The following is a 17,015-nucleotide window of genomic DNA, read 5'->3' on the forward strand; positions in this document are numbered from 1 at the left end:
GGGGTGACATTCCACGTTGTTTTTCCCAGATCGACTCATTTGCGAGAAATCTTACTAATCCGGAACCATGGCACCTGGCACAAGTGGCCATGCTGTGAATGCAGAGGGCACGTGTAGTGTTCACGCTGAATATTCACCACGGCGGCGGTGACAGTATTAACCAGGGTTGGCCATGGGGCTCGAACCACGAGCCTCTGTGACAAGTGTCAAACCCACCAACGCTCGGCCAGGTCACTGCCCGATGAGCGTCTCCCTGTGACGTGTCTAATCTTCATCTCCGTGAGATGTTGACTACCTCGCCTGGTATGGCAGGAGGTCGTGGGTTCGATCCCGACCCTCACGCCTGTTTCCGTGTACCTCTCGCTCTCTCTCCCCGTGGTCGTGTGGATTTTTCTCCGAGTCCTCCGGTTGTCCCCTCCACATTCAGAACGAACACCACGCGTTTAGAGTATTTAGCTGCTATAAATGTTCACGTGATAAGCCACTTTGCTGAGCTATCATTTGTGGCCAGGCCGCGTCTGAAACGGAGCCATATAGCTCAGGGGGGCCTTGGTAAAATAAAAAAAAGAGTTCAGTTAAAAAAACAGTTTATATATAAAATCACTTACGCCCACCGTTTCTGCAAGGTGTCTTGAGACGGGGTCGCATTTGGCCGCAAATAGAAACGCGCGTTGTATCGCATTGCATACGACATGCAAGCGGGCTGAAACCTTCTCCGCGTCGTCATCAGCAGTTAACTTAGCCTGGCCGGCACGACCAAGGGAAAGCAAAGAGGCTTGGCAGCCAGGACGGCCACGCGTAGGATCACCGATGCTGCCAGGTAGGGGCCCCCCTGTGCAGTGCTGCCTGTAATGTAGCTGAGCGCGGTGGTGGCGGTTAATGCCGCACGGGGAGCCTGTAATCCGGCACTGCGGAGGCAGCGAGGGTTGGCGGATCGCACCACATGTTGTGAAACTCCCCCGTGGTGAGTCGAGGAGGAGCCTGGCTCGCGTGGGGAACGCGGTACCCCGTCAAATGTGGACTCCACAAGTTCCGGAGGTATGGGATAGGGCAGCGGTTCCTTGACTGCAGCCTTGCACCCCTTTGCGTCTCAATCGTCAAAAAATGCACAATGTTGATAACTACACAGGGTGTGATGAAACAAAGTAAGTTGTACTTACGTGCCCTTGCTTCATTTGCGTTTCGATGATTTACCTCCTAAAAAAAATCTGTCCGTGTCTCACCCCCCCCCCCCAGGTTAAGAAGAAGAACGACTGGGATCGAGCGTGTCACCCTCGCACACGCGTAGGTTTTCTCCGAGCGCTCCGGTTTCCTCCCACCTGTGTACACTCGATAATTATTGGCCGGCAACACCTTAATAAATAGAGGACCGCAAAGATTGGGCAATTGTCGGGGCTGGAACACCATGTGATTGCCTCTCTCGCTTTTCACTTGCATATGCGTTGCGTAGAACAATCACCGTGTGTATGTTGAACTTCTTTCGCACCGTACGTAGCCAACCGTGCTAATCGGAGGTGCGGATATATCGGTGCTCGCTTAATTTGCCTACGACCAAACCGCCCGGAATGTGTCCAAACTCGCAGAATCTCGGAAGCTAAGCAGGGCTGACCATGTTTAGCACTAACCCTGGAGGCTACCAGGGCTTGCCAGCTGCGAGGTGGAGAGGATATGGCACTGTTAAAATGGATTCTGTCCGCAAATAGTTCCGTGCGCCTGACCGAATCTGTCCGCGCGGAGCTCTAAGTGCTATCTTCTCCTGTGCATGCACGTTGGGGATTTCTTCGGACACTCCGGTTTCCTCCCAAACGTCAAACACGTAAATATCACGTTGGTCAAACATCCCGGTGCACGATCCACCTCGGGGCAAGTTTGAGATCCTTGGGATCGGCCCCGCGGTACGGGCGCAGGATTGATGGACGCATCGCATGACCGTGAGATTTGACGACGGATTGTTGAGGCCAACATCCGGCATCGGATTGCTCACGGCCGATGACGACGACGACGGCGATGACGGCCATGATGGCGATGATGGCGACAATACAAATCCGAGGTGGGCCTCACCTGGACAGGGCGATGTCGGCCTTCTGCTTGGCGATGGCGGCCGCCCTCTGGGCGCCCTCCACGGCGCGCTCCACCTTCTCGCGCATCTTCCTCGCCCGCAGCGGGATGAGCGTGCGCTTGCGAGCCGGCCGCGCCAGGGCGTTGCGCCGAAACTTGCCCTCCTGCTTGCGCCCGTCGGGCAGCGTGGTTCGCCCATAGCCGTGGCGCCGGTTGTCAAGCCACTCGCCCTCGTACTTGAGGCCGTCGGACCGCTCAGCCACGCCGAAGCCGCTGCGCCGGTCGCCCTTCCACTCGCCGGCGAAGGCCTCGGTGGCGGTGGCGTCAACCGCCTCCTCCTCGGGGCCCTCGTCGGCGCCGCCGCCCGCCACGTCCGAGCGCCGGTCGGCCGCCTCGGAGGCCGTGTCGCTGGCGGCCGAGCTGCCCACGCTCACGGGGGTGGCGCTGCGGAACGAGCTGCGCTTGCTCTGCTGCGACGCGAGGCTGGAGCGTGACGACGAGCGGCGGAGGCCCAGCACGCCCAGGAAGGAGCCGCCCCGAGCTGAGGGATGAAAGAGGAGAGGTGGATGGGGAGTTGGGGATGAATGGATGGATGGAGGAGAGGGAGGTAGGGGAGGGATGGGAGGCAAGGAAGGCCGGAGTGCAAGTAGGTAGGGATACATTCAGGCAGCGAAGGAGGATGTGACCACACGTTGATGAGCCATTGAGAGACGAACGGAGGGCAGGTTAGGGACACGTGGTCACATTCAGGAGGGAGGAAGGTGACATGAAGGGAGATATGGAGACAGGGGAACAGAGTCACATGGGAGGGGTGGCATTGGGGTGAGAGGTGACGGGGCGTTGGGCGAAAAAGCACAGACACGTACGCACACACGCTCCCCCCGGCACGCACGCACGCTCCACACGGCTGCCAAGTGGGACGCGTGCGGGCATCGCAGGCCACCTCAGCGGCGAGCGGTGAGCGCACCGCCACCGCACAAAGTGCGGGGGCGCGTCGCGAGAGTGACTCAAGCTGCCTCCCCTCCTCCCATGGCTCCTAGGAAAAGTCTCGGTTGCAGCGCCGAGTCGGGTATCGGGTTGCCCGCACCGGTTCCCCTTCCCTCCGCGCGCATCAGGCTCACTCAGCGCGTTGCCAAACCCGCGCGAGCGAGCCATTTGAACGGCGTCCGTCAGCGAGTGGCCCCCTCGCGCATCGGGAGAACGCGGCTCCCGGGATGTGGTTATCGGAAGAGCGGGAATGCTGTTCGGGAAAGGGGCGTTGGCCGCATTCGGATGCTGTCTGCGCCCGGCAGTGAGCCTTGGTGCAAGGAACGCAATGGGCCCCCCCCCCCTGTCCAATTGTACACCCCCCACACCCCCCACGGCCGTGGCTGGGCCACTCAGGGTCCGTGGGGCCTGAAGCAGTCGTCACCCCCCTGAGCACTCGGGATCAGATTCTTTATTTATCCTGGCGGAATCCGATGAGCTTCGAAGCTCTTCTCGACAGATGTCCAGTAAGTTACAACAACAAACAATACAAAAACACGATGGGAGTGCAAAGTATAGTAAAGGTAAGTAAATCACTAAAAAAACTAATTAAACTCTGTATATTTTACCGGGTAAAGCCCAATGAGCTAATAGCTTCTTTTTCAGAAGCGACCTGGCCACTCGTGGCAGGCAGCCTTTGGTCAATTTCACCGGTCACCGTGACCCATCTCTCACTTTCCACGCCTGACCCGACACAGCTGCAGCAGCAACAGACACTCAAGATCCACTCTTGGTCATCGGTGGTCGTTGACGGTGGGGCGGTGCAAACGGCTGAACCTCAAACTTCTTGACCGACAAAGGTCAAAGGGGGCCATCAGAGAGGCCGATACCTTTGATGCCACCACATCCCACCGTCGCCTCGGTCCACTACGTCCCCCCGTAGCCGACCTTCAAGGACTCGCTCTTACAGTCTCACCACCACCACCATCACCACCAAGCGGGGATTTAGAGGTCTTCCTTTTGGTCACCGATCTCGGGGTACCACCGCGATGTCTCCCTGTGACCAGCCCTCCACCACCCTGCCCGTCACAGCCTCTCCTCCTCCTAATCACATCTCCAGGGTTTTCCTTCCACATTCCATCGCCCTGCTTGCCCTCTCCTGCCCGTGACACCTGTGCTCAGAGCCAATGCTTTTATTTGTTTCTAGTTGCTCCGGTAAAGGCAATCTCTTGTGGGCTTGTGCAGCGAAACAATTCATCGGTGAAATGCGCTTCCGTAATTTCACATCCACGCTCCCCGCCTTCGCCAGCCTCCGCTGACGGGCGTGGTGAAGTATGGTCAAACGACCCACAAGGTGTTTGGAGGACCTCGTCCAGCGGTGGACTGACAAAAGGCGCTGCGCGTACTTTATGTAGTCCTGCCAAAGTCCAACTTGATGAACTGCACGGCAGAAGCAAATGCTGTGCCAGTTCTATTAATATCCTTTACATTTGCTCCCATGGCTGCTCGTCCTTTCAACATTAAAATCTTTCCCACACGCGCACGGGAGCGTATGTTCGTGCGCCTGTATGTGCGTGTGGGGAGCGGTGGTGCAGCGGTGAGGGCGCTGCGCTACGAACCCGGCGGCCCGAGTTCGATTCCCGATCACGGCCAACACCGGTGACGATTATCTGGACCGGTCCTGGGCCTCCTCCCCTAGGTCGATTCAGCATCAAATGAATACTTGGTGCTGTGTGTGAATATTGCCACTGTGGAGACAAAGGCGGCCGGGCATGGTGCTATCCAGACACCCCCTCGTGTGATGTGCCCACCGTCATAGGTGCTTGCTAACAGCACTTGCCCCAACAGTCTGTTAAGGCTATATGGGGCACCTTTATCTTTGTGGGTGCGCGTCGGCACCACCGCTCCACCGGTGCGGGTGCCTGCCACGTCCCGTCCACTTCTTCGTCTAGGAGTCCGAGCCTTGCTGCCGCTGTTGCCGATGACGAAACTATTTATTTTTGCTTTTAAGTATTTCGTTTTTCCAGTTGTGTTCGTGGGCTCTGAGAACGGCTCGCGTGCGAAGGGCGGATGCCAAAAGGATGTTTACACAGCAGTACCAAGAGACATGGCGACGGACAGCTTGGTGGAGGCCTTCTTATTTAATTATTAAACGAAACTATTTTTTATTTAACCAGGACAGGCCCACTGAGCTATACAGCTCTTTTTCAGAAGCTACCAATGAGAGCTCAACGAAGTGGCTTACCGCGTGGAAATTTGTCGTAGCTAAATTCTCAAAATGCACGTTAATTCTAAATGTGGATGGAAAAACCAGACGACTCGGAGAAAAATCCACGTGACCACGGGGAGAGAGACACGCAAACTCCAAATATACACCAGGCGTCATGGTTGGGATCGAACCCACGACCTCCTGCATACGAGGCGAGGGATTTAACATCTCGCCACCGCGGCGCAGTGGATTGATCGTGGCTGACGATGTTGATGATGCTGTTGATGACGTTGATGAACTTGACGATGAAGCATCAAAACGCGGCTGCCGTACAAAAGTGCAGAATGCGCGCATCAAGGGGGAGCCACTGCCGAGAGTATGGGAGGTGCATCGTGGTTCTAATATTTGAGACATTCCATCGATGCGAGTAAGTCAAAGGCAACAATGAGGATTGCACGGAGATGGGGGGCGGACACTCGTGGAGGTGGATGGGGCTACAGCCGGCGACAGACGGAGTTGGCAGCGTGCACCAATCTGCCGGCGTTGCCAAGTCGACGTCGAGGCTGCAAAGAGAACGATGTCCTCTGGTGCTGATCCGCTCCGGCGATAGTCTCACCACTTTAGCCACGTGGAAACACTCGCGACTTGGCCGATTACACCTTAATATATAGAGGATCACAGAAGCTAGGGCAATTGCGTGCATCTCTTTTTCTGCTTGCCTGTGGTTCCTCCTCGCGCCTCTACGAGAGCGAGTGAATAACCGTGCGGTGCGTTGCGAGCTAAAATTATTATTTGTTCTTTTTTGTTACGTTTTCGTTGCGCTAAAAAACGCCGGGGGCCCGGTGCAACGCGTCGGTGTCCAATAGGAGAGGGACGTGAATTTTTGTTCTATCATTATTATCAAGTCCTGCCAGAAGCCCCCCTCCCCCGCCCCCGGCCCCCCATTACGTATTTCTCTCCGCGCTGTATTCGAGTGCGGTTTTACCCCCCCCACGTCGTGTCGTGGCCAACGGGGGCGCGCTCACCTTTCTTGTGATCCGTGTCCGGGTCGGGCCTGAGGCTGAGCGCAAACCCCATGCGGGTGGCGAGACCGGGCCCCAGGATGAGGCCGCCGACGCCGCCGAGCGAGATGGGCGACATGGGCGAGGTGGGCGAGGGCAGAGGGGAGCCCTTGTCTCCGCCGAAGGCAGGCGGAGAGCCGGGCAGCGGGGTGCCGTCGCTGTTGAGGAGCAACGCGGCGCCGTTGGCGTGCTCGCTTCGCAGCGACGTGAGCGACGTGCCCAGCGGGGAGCACACGGGCGCCGCCATGCCGAACGGCACGCTTTGCCGCACGCCGTAGCCTTGCCGTATGCCGTTGATCCACTGGCCCAGGAAGGTGCCTGCCGGAGGGGAGGGGAGGGGCGGGGGGGGGGTTGGGATCGGATCGGATCGCGATTGTGGTACGGATCACGCCGAAGCCGCTGCCGCAGCGTCGTCGTCATTCGCTGCAGTCGTCGTGATCGGCCGGCGTTCTCGTCGGGTCGGTTGTCGTCGTCGCGCACATCCGATGAGCACGGTCGGCTACGTACGGTGCACAAGAAGTTCAACGTACATATATATACATATATACCATCGCCGTTATCATCACCGCCACTCTCATTGTCATCGTTGTCACTGTGGCCATAGTTGTATCACAGTTGCCAGTGGTGTCATCACTGTCACTATTGGCACCGTTATCATCATCATCATCAACGTGGCATTAGTTTGTCATAGCTGTCACCACTTTTGTCATTGCCACCATAATTAATTTTTATCATTACCACCACCACATTCGGTGTTGTGTCTATGTCGTCACAGTCACGATCATCATCAAACATCGTCATCGTGTGTTGGTGACACGGTCACAATTATCATCGTCGTCATCATCATTGCCATCATGGGGTCACCGTTGTCACTGCTGTTATCATCATTACTACTACCATTGTTATCACGGTCATCATTACAATCATGGTTAGTGCTGCCATCATTGTCAATACCATCACCACCGCCATAATTATTATCATCATCATCATCATGTATGTATGTTGAACTTCCTTCACACCGTACGTAGCCAACCGTGCCAATCGGAGGGGGAAAGGACAGCAAACCAAACACAACAAAACTGTTCTAATGAGAATTAAAATTAGATGATTTACAAGTGCACAGCTCCAGTGGCTTCCTAACATTGGATGGAAGAGCGTTCCAGACGGTCGCAGAAGCGCATCTGAAAGCGCGCGATGCGGTGACCGTCTTTGTTCGATGGCCAGCGGAAAGCCGCTGCTGCGAGGATGAACAGCCAGTGCGAGGATGATCATCATCATTATTATTATTGCCTAAAAACGCCATTGCCTTTTCTCATAAGCCAAGCAGGAATTGAGCCAGGTTATTACTAGGATGGTGACTGGCAGGGCCTGTCAGGTTGTTGTAGGATGCTAGGTGGCCAGAAGATGGCAGTAGAGTAATGGATGGATCCACCTGGACGGAGCTCCGAGTTGGGTTTTCCACGAGTTCTCTGTGATTCCTCCCGCATGAAGCCAAAGTCTCACGAAGGTAATTGGTGAAATATTCCAGTGCAGGATCCTCCTGAACACGAGCCCTGAGACTCGGTGAGGCTCTCACTCCCATTATCATCGCCACCACCACCACCACTGTCATCAAGTATGTAACAACGCATCGATTCACTGATTACAATTGATTTGTTTTTGCATTGATTCGTGCACGTGTGAATTAATCCTTTACGAATAATGCAAATTAAATGTGAGTGTTATGTTTAGGTCAACGGAGTAGTGAACAAAACCCACTACAAATAAAACAAGAAACGTGAAATAACGCCGATGAGATGGAACACGCTAAGTTTAACATGATTTATTTTATCGTTGAAAATAAGCGTGACCTCGAATTGAATCGTGACCATTTGCCGAGTAATTAGATGCCTAAACGATGGCCGTCGTCATTGTCGCCAAAGCGTCGTTGTCATAACTGCAATCGGCTGATCAATCATCACCACGATCACTGTCGACGGCGTTTGCGTTTCCGTGCCCGCATTCACCGCTTTCCACCATCACCGCGATCGCATTCCTCGTCGTCAGCAGAGTTATTGCCCTAACCAGTCATCACCATCGCCACCGTTATGGCCATCATCACTGTGATAACAATTAGAATGGCTGCCACCATCATCATCGTCATCACCAACATAATTATCCCTGTGATTCCACCATTCTCAAAAACGGCGATCGTATTGATGAATCGTCATCATGATCTCTAACATCATTGTTATAATAACCCGAACCATTGACACTCATCATTGATACCATCATCAATATTTCCACAGTGTTCATCACCCCCCCCCCCCCCCCAATCATTACTATTCTCATCAGCATCACCACCACCAAATAACGCCGTGATTCGGATACCAATTACTGCCGGGCGGAAGGCTGACACGGGGAGCTGTCAAGATTCACGAGACGAGCAGCGGCTCTCCACGTGAAAGATTAAAACGCGTGCGTTCATAGACGGCGTGCCGTTACGGAGCAGGAGACCATCGGTGAGCACAGCAAACGAGACGTGAGGAGGAATGACGGCAAAGCCGGCGATGGAGTGATGGGAGACGTGAAGAGAAACTTGCCACCACCACCACCACCGCCGCCGCCGCATTACAAGTGTAAATAATGTACGGGACACTGAATAAATAACGTAGACCGGGGAAAATAACGCAACACCAGAAGACGGAGTCGCCGAAATAATCTGAGGACCGCGCGTTATATAAGTGCGGCGATCTCGATTTATTATTTTTTAAAATCCTTTATATTAAGTTCACTTGCTTGCTTGCTTGCGCGCTTACGACCGTGCAAATCTTTCGGTCGTTTTTTAACTCACTTCCCGTGATCCAATCGAGCTGACATTTTGCACACAGACTCGTTGTGCGTGACAATTTATTTTCGTGAAAAATTTTTTTCCTACATTTTCCACTTTTTAGGAAAAAAAATATTTAATATTTAATTTAAAATACCAATGTGATAAAAATGAAACTCTTACTCAAGAAAAACAGAAATGAATAATAAAATAAAACCGATGCCACGAATTTAAAGGATTTTACGGGTTAATTTTTTCCCTGTTAAAATGCAGCGTTACACTCCAAGGAAGGCGCATTACTTGGTTCACCGATGGTGGTGATCTTCCACGAGGGACTTCACGTGATGTAGAGGTGTAGGCCCTACGAGTGAAACCAAGCAAGCTGATGGCCTCAATGCATGGGAGGACGAAATCGTTGCAATGACTGATTTTGAGATATTCAAACCCATTGCGCACAATGTCAGCTCTCTAGCTCCTCTGGAACATGATTCGAGTTGACACCAATGAACGAGGCAGTCAGGATTATCAACTTGAATCGGATACATTATTTACATTGCATTGTCAATTCACTTCTGGAGCAAGGCCTCCGTATGCCATATTTCACCGCGGTGGTCAGTGAGGGTTAGTGAAAGGGGGGTAGGAGGGAGCTGGTGGGGGGGGGGCAGGACTGGTTCAGATTTCATTCGCCGCTGATGCTAGCCCTGGCCAGGAATGAAGCACAGGTCACCGGGTTCTTAATCTGCAGTGCGCTAACCACCGTGCCACCGCTCCGCCATGCAATAGAGTTACCCTGGGAAATACGTCACGGAAAAAGGCCATCCTCATCGTTATCATCATCATCATCCAAAACTGTAGATGTCCCAAATCGTTATCCTCGTACTGTATACTTTCCTGTCATAAGGAAGTGTTATGATAAAAGTTTATATAGTGTTTGTATTGTACACAAATGCTAAGATAATGGATTGTTTATCATCATCAGCTAGGGCCAAGGCAGCAACAGTTAGCTGATATTACAATACAATATAGTATATATTCACCTAGGAAAGCCTCCGTGAGTCTCAAGACTGTTTTTCTTTCTCTCGAGGGCCTCGCGTGCGAATTGTTTGACCAATCCCACGAATATAAGCGACACGTGCGACGAAACAGCCGGAACACCCGGAGAAAACCCCACGGAATAACACCAGGGGCTGTGAGACACTCGCGGTATCTCTGTGCACGCATTCAGTCAACAACCTGAATCCAAATGTGGACTGAATCTCTCCGTCGACCAAAACCCAATGCTGTACTGCCATCTCCTGCTCAGCAAACCGACCCACAGCTGGAAAGCGCTGATGGTCACCCACATCAGTACTGATCAATGATGACCATGGCAGCGATGTATGTACGGTATTCGTCTTCTTGGTTCTTTCGGTAAAGTCACGTAGAAGGGAAATAATAAAATAATTAAAATAAAACATAATAAAAAAATTTCACGACGCTTCGGCCACAACGCAAGCAGCCGTCCTCAGGTGAAGAACAGGTCTGTCGGAAAGACAGCTGCTTGCATTGTGGCCGAAACGTCGTGAGAATTATTTTATTATGTTTTATTTTTATTATTTTATTATTTCCCTTCTACGTGACATTACCGAAAGAACCAAGAAGATGAATCCCTGCAGTCACGAAAGCTTTAAATCGAAATGTAATTATTTTATTATGTTTTATTTTTATTCTTTTATTATTTCCCTTCCACGTGACTTTACCGAAAGAACCAAGAAGACGAATCCCTGCAGTCACGAAAGCTTTAAATCGAAATTTATGTACGGTATGTTGAACTTCTGTCACATCGTATGGAGCCGACCTTGCTAATCGGAGGTGGTGCGGGAAAAGGACAACAACAACAAAAAGAAAACGATGACAAAATGGTGGCAACAATGAATGAGCGTGTTGACGAAGATTATGAAACTTAACACGGGAGAGGTGACGACGTTCAACAGTTCCATATCCCGGGTTCTGGCCACGAAACACGTCACATCCCCGCACCTGGACAACTCCTGGGAAAAACCCCTGGTGGGTCACCCCGTCCAAGTACGCGGCAATAACAATTCCGTTTTGTGTAACGAGCAAGAAAAAAACGAAAGGGGGCCTTAAAATAGCCGTTGCTACAATGTGAAGTCTGACCAATGCCATTGAATGAGCGATTTGAGACTTCCTTGCGTGGGAGGAAGCGGAGAGTTGTCCGGGAGAAAACGCTCCCCACGTGTGCGGGGGTGGGGGTCACACCCTGGGACTGGAGATCTCCTTGCTGGCCACACCTCGAGCCCCCACCCCACCCCCCGATTCTACGCAAGTACGACTACCTGGCGAAACCCGGATGGTCAACCGTTCGAGGACTAACCATCTTCATCCGAGATCCGACGCGTTCCCGTGTCTTCTTGGTTCTTTCGGTAAAGTCACGTAGAATGGAAATAATAAAATAATAAAAATAAAACATAATAAAATAATTCTCACGACGTTTCGGCCACAACGCAAGCAGCCTCTGTCTTCTCGACATACCTGTTCTCCACCTGAGGACGGCTGCTTGCGTTGTGGCCGAAACGTCGTGAGAATAATTTAATTATGTTTTATTTTTATTATTTTATTATGTCCATGCTACGTGACTTTACCGAAAGAACCAAGAAGATGAATCCCTGCAGTCACGAAGAGTTCCCGTGTATTCAGGGTAGTGGGGTCATTGCCCAGGTAATGACTATGATGCAAGGATGTTGGCAGTCATGACAATGATTTAACACGAAGGCTTTCGCGACCAATATTGTCCATAATAGAGGTTTTTGGGTAAATATAAATGCGTCGTGAAACCCGCCACCACCCGACACAGCCAATTAGTAAGGTTTGTCACGTGACCAAAACGTGCCAATTCGTCACGAGTACAGCAAACCGGTGTGTTGTCGAGTAAATCCACAACATTTACAATTCGAGAATGCGATCTAACCCAAAAACCTCGACGATGAATGATGATGATAATGGTGAGAATGACGTCTATGACAACACGATGGCGGCGATGTTGTTAATTAAACGCGCACGCACGAGACGTGGTGACAACGGTTCGATCAAGTGGCCCACACCTCGCATCTTCATGCATGTTAACATGCGTGTCACTCGGGAAATAAACTTATTCTGATTCTGAACATCTGCCAAGCCCTGGTGGTCACCCATTTGAGCAGGCTCCAGCTAGCCTGCTTCGTGTTCGAGATCTGATCAAAGGAAGAAAAAAACACACATGCAAAGACAAATATCCCCCGTATAGCCTTGGGCAGACTTGGGGCAAGTGCTGTTAGCGAGCGCCTATGAAGAGGCTGGCACGGCACACGAGGGGGTGGGTGGCCAGCACCACGCCCGACCGCCTTTGCCTCACGAGCAGCGATGTCTTACACGCCGCAGCTGGTACTCATTTGAGGCTGAGTTGACCTAGGGGCGGTCCAGCACCGGTTCAGAAAATCATCACCGCTGTTGGTGGTGGCCGCGAACGAGAAATCGACCTCGGGTGCACCGCCGGGTTCGTAGCGCAGCGCTCTCACACGCGAGATGTTAACTACCTCGCCCGGTATGCAGAAGGCCGTGGGTTAGATCCCCACCCTATTTGGATGTTCTCCCCGTGGTCGCGTGGATTTTTCTCCTGATCCTTCAGTTTTTTTTCCTTCCCTCCATATTCATAAACGTGTCTTTAGAGCGTCTGTCTGCTATAAATTCCCACGTGACAAGCGGCATTGCCTAGCTATCATTTGTGATACCCAGGTCGATTCTGACAAAGAGCCTTTACCTGGCAAAACGAAAACAGTCAAATCGCTAACAGTTCTATGGGGACCTCATTTGCCAGTAAAAATATGATAATTGATTCTTTACCCTTCTATCTGGCAACAAAACTGACACCTTTTTGCAAGGAGTCATGTTTGCATAGACCGCAATACCTGCAGTCATAATACAAACAAAAGAACATAACTCTGATAATGTGCACTGTCCTTGAAGTTGATTGGTCCACACCCGAGACAGCTTTCCTTCGAGCCTAGTCTCATATGGGTTGGACCAGATGACGCCAAAAGGCGCACAACTCAAGGACAATGCACCATCAGAGTATGAGAGCTCGGGGCAAGCATCTACACTATGGGGACCTCATTTGCCAGTAAAAATATGATAATTGATTCTTTACCCTTCTATCTGGCAACAAAACTGTCAGTTTTGTTGCCAGATAGAAGGGTAAAGAATCAATTATCGCTAACAGTTGTCAACACGATGAATCACGGCGCACGATCAATGCCAGGTTACACACAAAGCTCCCCCGTATAGCCTTAACAGATTGTAGGGGCAAGTGCTGTTAGCGAGCACCTATGAAGGCCAGAACGGTACACGAGGAAGTGGGTGGCCAGCACCACACCCGACCACCTTTGTCTCCCCATTGGCGATGTTTACACACCGCACCAGGCACTCATGCCAGGTTACACACACGCACGCACGCACACACACAAACGACGAACCCACCTCCATCTGAGTAGGTCTCCGTGCCGTACCCGTCCTGCAGCCCATTGCTCCACGTGCCCTCGTACCTCGCCCCGCTGCTCATGCTGTGCCTGCCCCCGTAGCGTCCCTTGAATCCGTGCGTCCACTCGCCCGCGTACACCCAGCGCCCCTTGTTCTCCACGCCCAGACCATGCCTCTTGCCCTGCGCCCAGTGACCTTCATACGCGTTGCCGCTCGGCCACGTGTAGACACCGACCACCTCGAAGCCATGGCTCCAGTTGCCCGAGAACTCTCCCTGGCCCCGCGGCCCCGTGCACACTCCGTGCCCGTGAGCTTTGCCGTCCTCCCAGCCACCGCAGTAAGTGCCGCCGTCATCAAAATCAAAGCGTCCCCCACTCATGCATGAAGCGTTCCTCTGCGCCCGAGCGAGCGCAGCCTCACGCCCGCGAAGGAGATGATGGTGGTGGTGGAGGAGGAGGTGGTGGTGGTGGTGGTGATGATTGCGGTTGTCGTGATATTGGTGGTGGAAGGAGTGTTACTCGCGATGAAAAGATATGCCTCCCCCCACCCGCGCCCACAGCTCTCTCAAGAGTGGTGATGGTGCTGCTGCTGCTGATGCTGGTTGTGATGGTGGAAAGGGAAGTCTTCTCAATGCGGTGACGAAAATGGAATGTTCACCTCTCCCAACAACGGTCGACGGAGATCATTTCCACCTGAATCCGCCTTTTGGTGTCACCACCACCACCGCCGCAGCAGCAACGTCCAGTCGGTGTTCAGGGGAGAAAAAAAATGTCCCTAGCAGCGCAGCCTTTAAAATAATAATTATAATACAATCATTGTGAGATAGTCACCGGGTACGTCGTTATCCTTTTCATTCTTGGCGCGTATGATGGTGATCTCCACTCGTGCAGAGCTGGAGATAGCACACGAGAAGGAGACGTTCTGCAGCTGCTGCTGCTGGCGATGATGCTGTTGCTGTGGTGGAGACAATGTCGATGCTAATTCGGACGCGATTCCAAGGCTTGCCTCGCTGGCGTGTCTGGTACGTCGTGTGTTGTTGTTCTTGATTATCGCCGCTGCTGGTTTTCCAAATAATATTTTCTCTTGTTATATCGTTTACATTAATCCAGCGGTCGTGGTTGCGTTGCTTCAGGTTGCCTCGCGGTGTCTCGACAACCCACACGCACCCGATGCTCGGTTCTCTTGCGAAGGCTCCGTTTATCAGCAGCAGCGGCAGCAGCGGCAGCAGCAGCAGCGTTCACCTGAACGGCTGAGCGGATGAAGCAGGAACAGAGAGAGAGGGAGGGGAGTGGGAGAGAGAGGGAGAGAGGAAGAGAGAGAGGAGGGGGGGGGGGGTAACACGCATGGAGATGCGCACAGCTCCGAGCCCCGCCTGCCTGCCTCCGTTTGGATGCACGGTCAGTTTGGCTTCCCAGACGCTCGGTTGGGTTGCGCTGTGTGCCGAGCCGAGCCTAACAAGGCTATGTGAGTACCCGGGCAATGCCACCAAAAATAACCTAAGCCGCGTCTCTCTCTCTGCCTCTCTGCCCCTGCTCCTCCTCCTCTCTCTACCACTCCCCCCCTCTCTCTCTCTCTCCTCCAGCCCCCTCCTCTCTGCTGCTACTCGTTCCCCCCAATGTTCCACAAAGCATAAATTCGTTACGCTTTTCTCTCGCTCTCCACAAACATTTGTGAGTCAGTTGCGGAAATTCGACATTCCTGTGGCGAGTCTATCCATAGAATAACAACTGTTAACGTCTTCACAACGTGCTACTTATTTTTTTTATCGACCCCGAGTTGACGATGAGCTGAGTCAAAACCCGAACCAGGATCTGAACTCGCCACCAATCGCTTTACCAAAAACACCTGGCCCAGGGATTCTCCATCATCTTTTTTGGGACTGGGCCCCCAATCAAGACCACTGGTCCCACCCCCCCGCCCGCTCCCCACCACCAGCCCCAACAACACACCACAGGCTACTGGAGGCCACAACACAGACACTTAACACCCGCGGAATTGGACGTTTGTCTCACGGTCGAGGACCAGCGTACCTTGTCGTCACGATGTGGCACTAACCTTCTCCCCCACCCCCAGCACAATTCAAAAGTTATCCTGCACGGTATCCACGACGAAGCCTGTGCTTCGCCACCACCGCACAAAAAGGGCTTTGACCCACGGCTTGAGAGCCCGTTGGTGTAACTCAACCTCAACAACCCCCCCACCCCACCGGCTCCCACTCCCCTACTCCCCATTCAGCCCCCACCCCCCCCCCCCCACCAGCTGAGAGGGCAAAATACAACCCTGCTGCTTGTTAAAACGTTACAGCTCCCGCTTAGAATGCAATTAAATGTTCATTACTGAGGCTATATATAAGTGGGGGGGGGGGGGGGGGGCTTGGAAAGGTTGAACGCGATGAGTTGGGATGTGCGTCGCAAGCGAAGCAGAGCCTGGTTTGGTCACCTGGATGGGTGAACCCAGTGTCGGATTATCCCAGGAGCAAAAGTAGCTACGTGTGTAGTAGCTACGGGCCCCGCACTTTCAAGGGCCTCGCGCTAAATGCTTTCAAGCTATCAATTCCGGTTCAGTGATTCTGCACTTGCTCTATTACTGTAGTACTATACCGCCTTCAACTTTTACGAACGACTGGGTGTTTAAGGTTATCGATTTGTCTTATTATCTGGCTGTATAGCAAATGAAAAAATACAATTACTTTACTATGCAAGTAAAAAAAAATGTGTGTTTTAATATTTACGTTTTTTTTAATTTAGGGCCCCTTTATATTTATTTTCAAAATGGAAATATGGTTTTGGGGGGGGGGCAGAGCTTTGTGACGTCATATTTTAGGGGGGGGTCTGACTTTTTGTGACGCCGTGTGACGAGGGGGGGGGGGTCAAAACTCGTCCAAAATCGCGTGACGTCATTTATGGACGGCCCCTTACGGCAAATACAAATCTCCCCTCATCTCGCCTTTCACAGGCGGTTTGGGAAAGTGCTGTTGGCGAGTAGCACCTACGAAGGCCGGCACGGCACACGATCGGGGTGGGTGGCCAGCACCACGTCCGGCCGCCTTTGTATGACGAGTGGCGACGTTTACACACCGCACCAGCTAGCTACTCATTTATTAAGGCTGAGTCGACCTCGCGGAGGGCCAGAACCGGTTTAGGTAATCGTCACCGGTGTTGGTGGCCGTGAGCGGGAATCGAACTCGAGTCGCCGGGTTCGTAGCGCAGTGTGCAAACACCTTCCTGTGCCGTGCTGACCTTCATAGGTGCTCGCTCAAAGCACTTGCCCCAACAATCTGATCACGACTATACGGTGGATCTTTGCCTTTGTACAGATAGGTAGAATACGTTTCCTTCACAGATCTATCTCTCCACGTAAAAATCAAAGTAATTGTTTACGGAACCCATCGGACGCACAG

The 17,015-nt window shown here is 52.5% G+C and overlaps 1 protein-coding gene across 3 annotated transcripts in view; it reads right to left on the reverse strand.

Moving 5' to 3' along the window:
• LOC133354916 (junctophilin-2-like) overlaps nt 1-15,105 on the reverse strand; it is a 56,692-nt gene extending 41,587 nt beyond the window's left edge. For 2 of the 3 annotated variants that reach the window (XM_061572101.1, XM_061572103.1), the window contains exons 1-3: nt 13,616-15,105; nt 6,259-6,612; nt 2,062-2,599 (exon numbers count right to left, since the gene is read on the reverse strand). In XM_061572101.1, coding sequence (XP_061428085.1) covers nt 2,062-2,599; nt 6,259-6,612; nt 13,616-13,994 — 1,271 coding nt within the window. In that variant the 5' untranslated portion in view covers nt 13,995-15,105. The remainder of the gene's footprint in view (nt 1-2,061; nt 2,600-6,258; nt 6,613-13,615) is intronic. The other variant, XM_061572102.1, reaches the window with a different exon arrangement.
• Between the last annotated feature and the right edge of the window lie 1,910 nt (nt 15,106-17,015).

The sequence above is a fragment of the Lethenteron reissneri genome, chromosome 49 (genome assembly GCF_015708825.2).
Source record: "Lethenteron reissneri isolate LAM-NWPU_2019-01 chromosome 49, ASM1570882v1, whole genome shotgun sequence".
NCBI lineage: Eukaryota > Metazoa > Chordata > Hyperoartia > Petromyzontiformes > Petromyzontidae > Lethenteron > Lethenteron reissneri.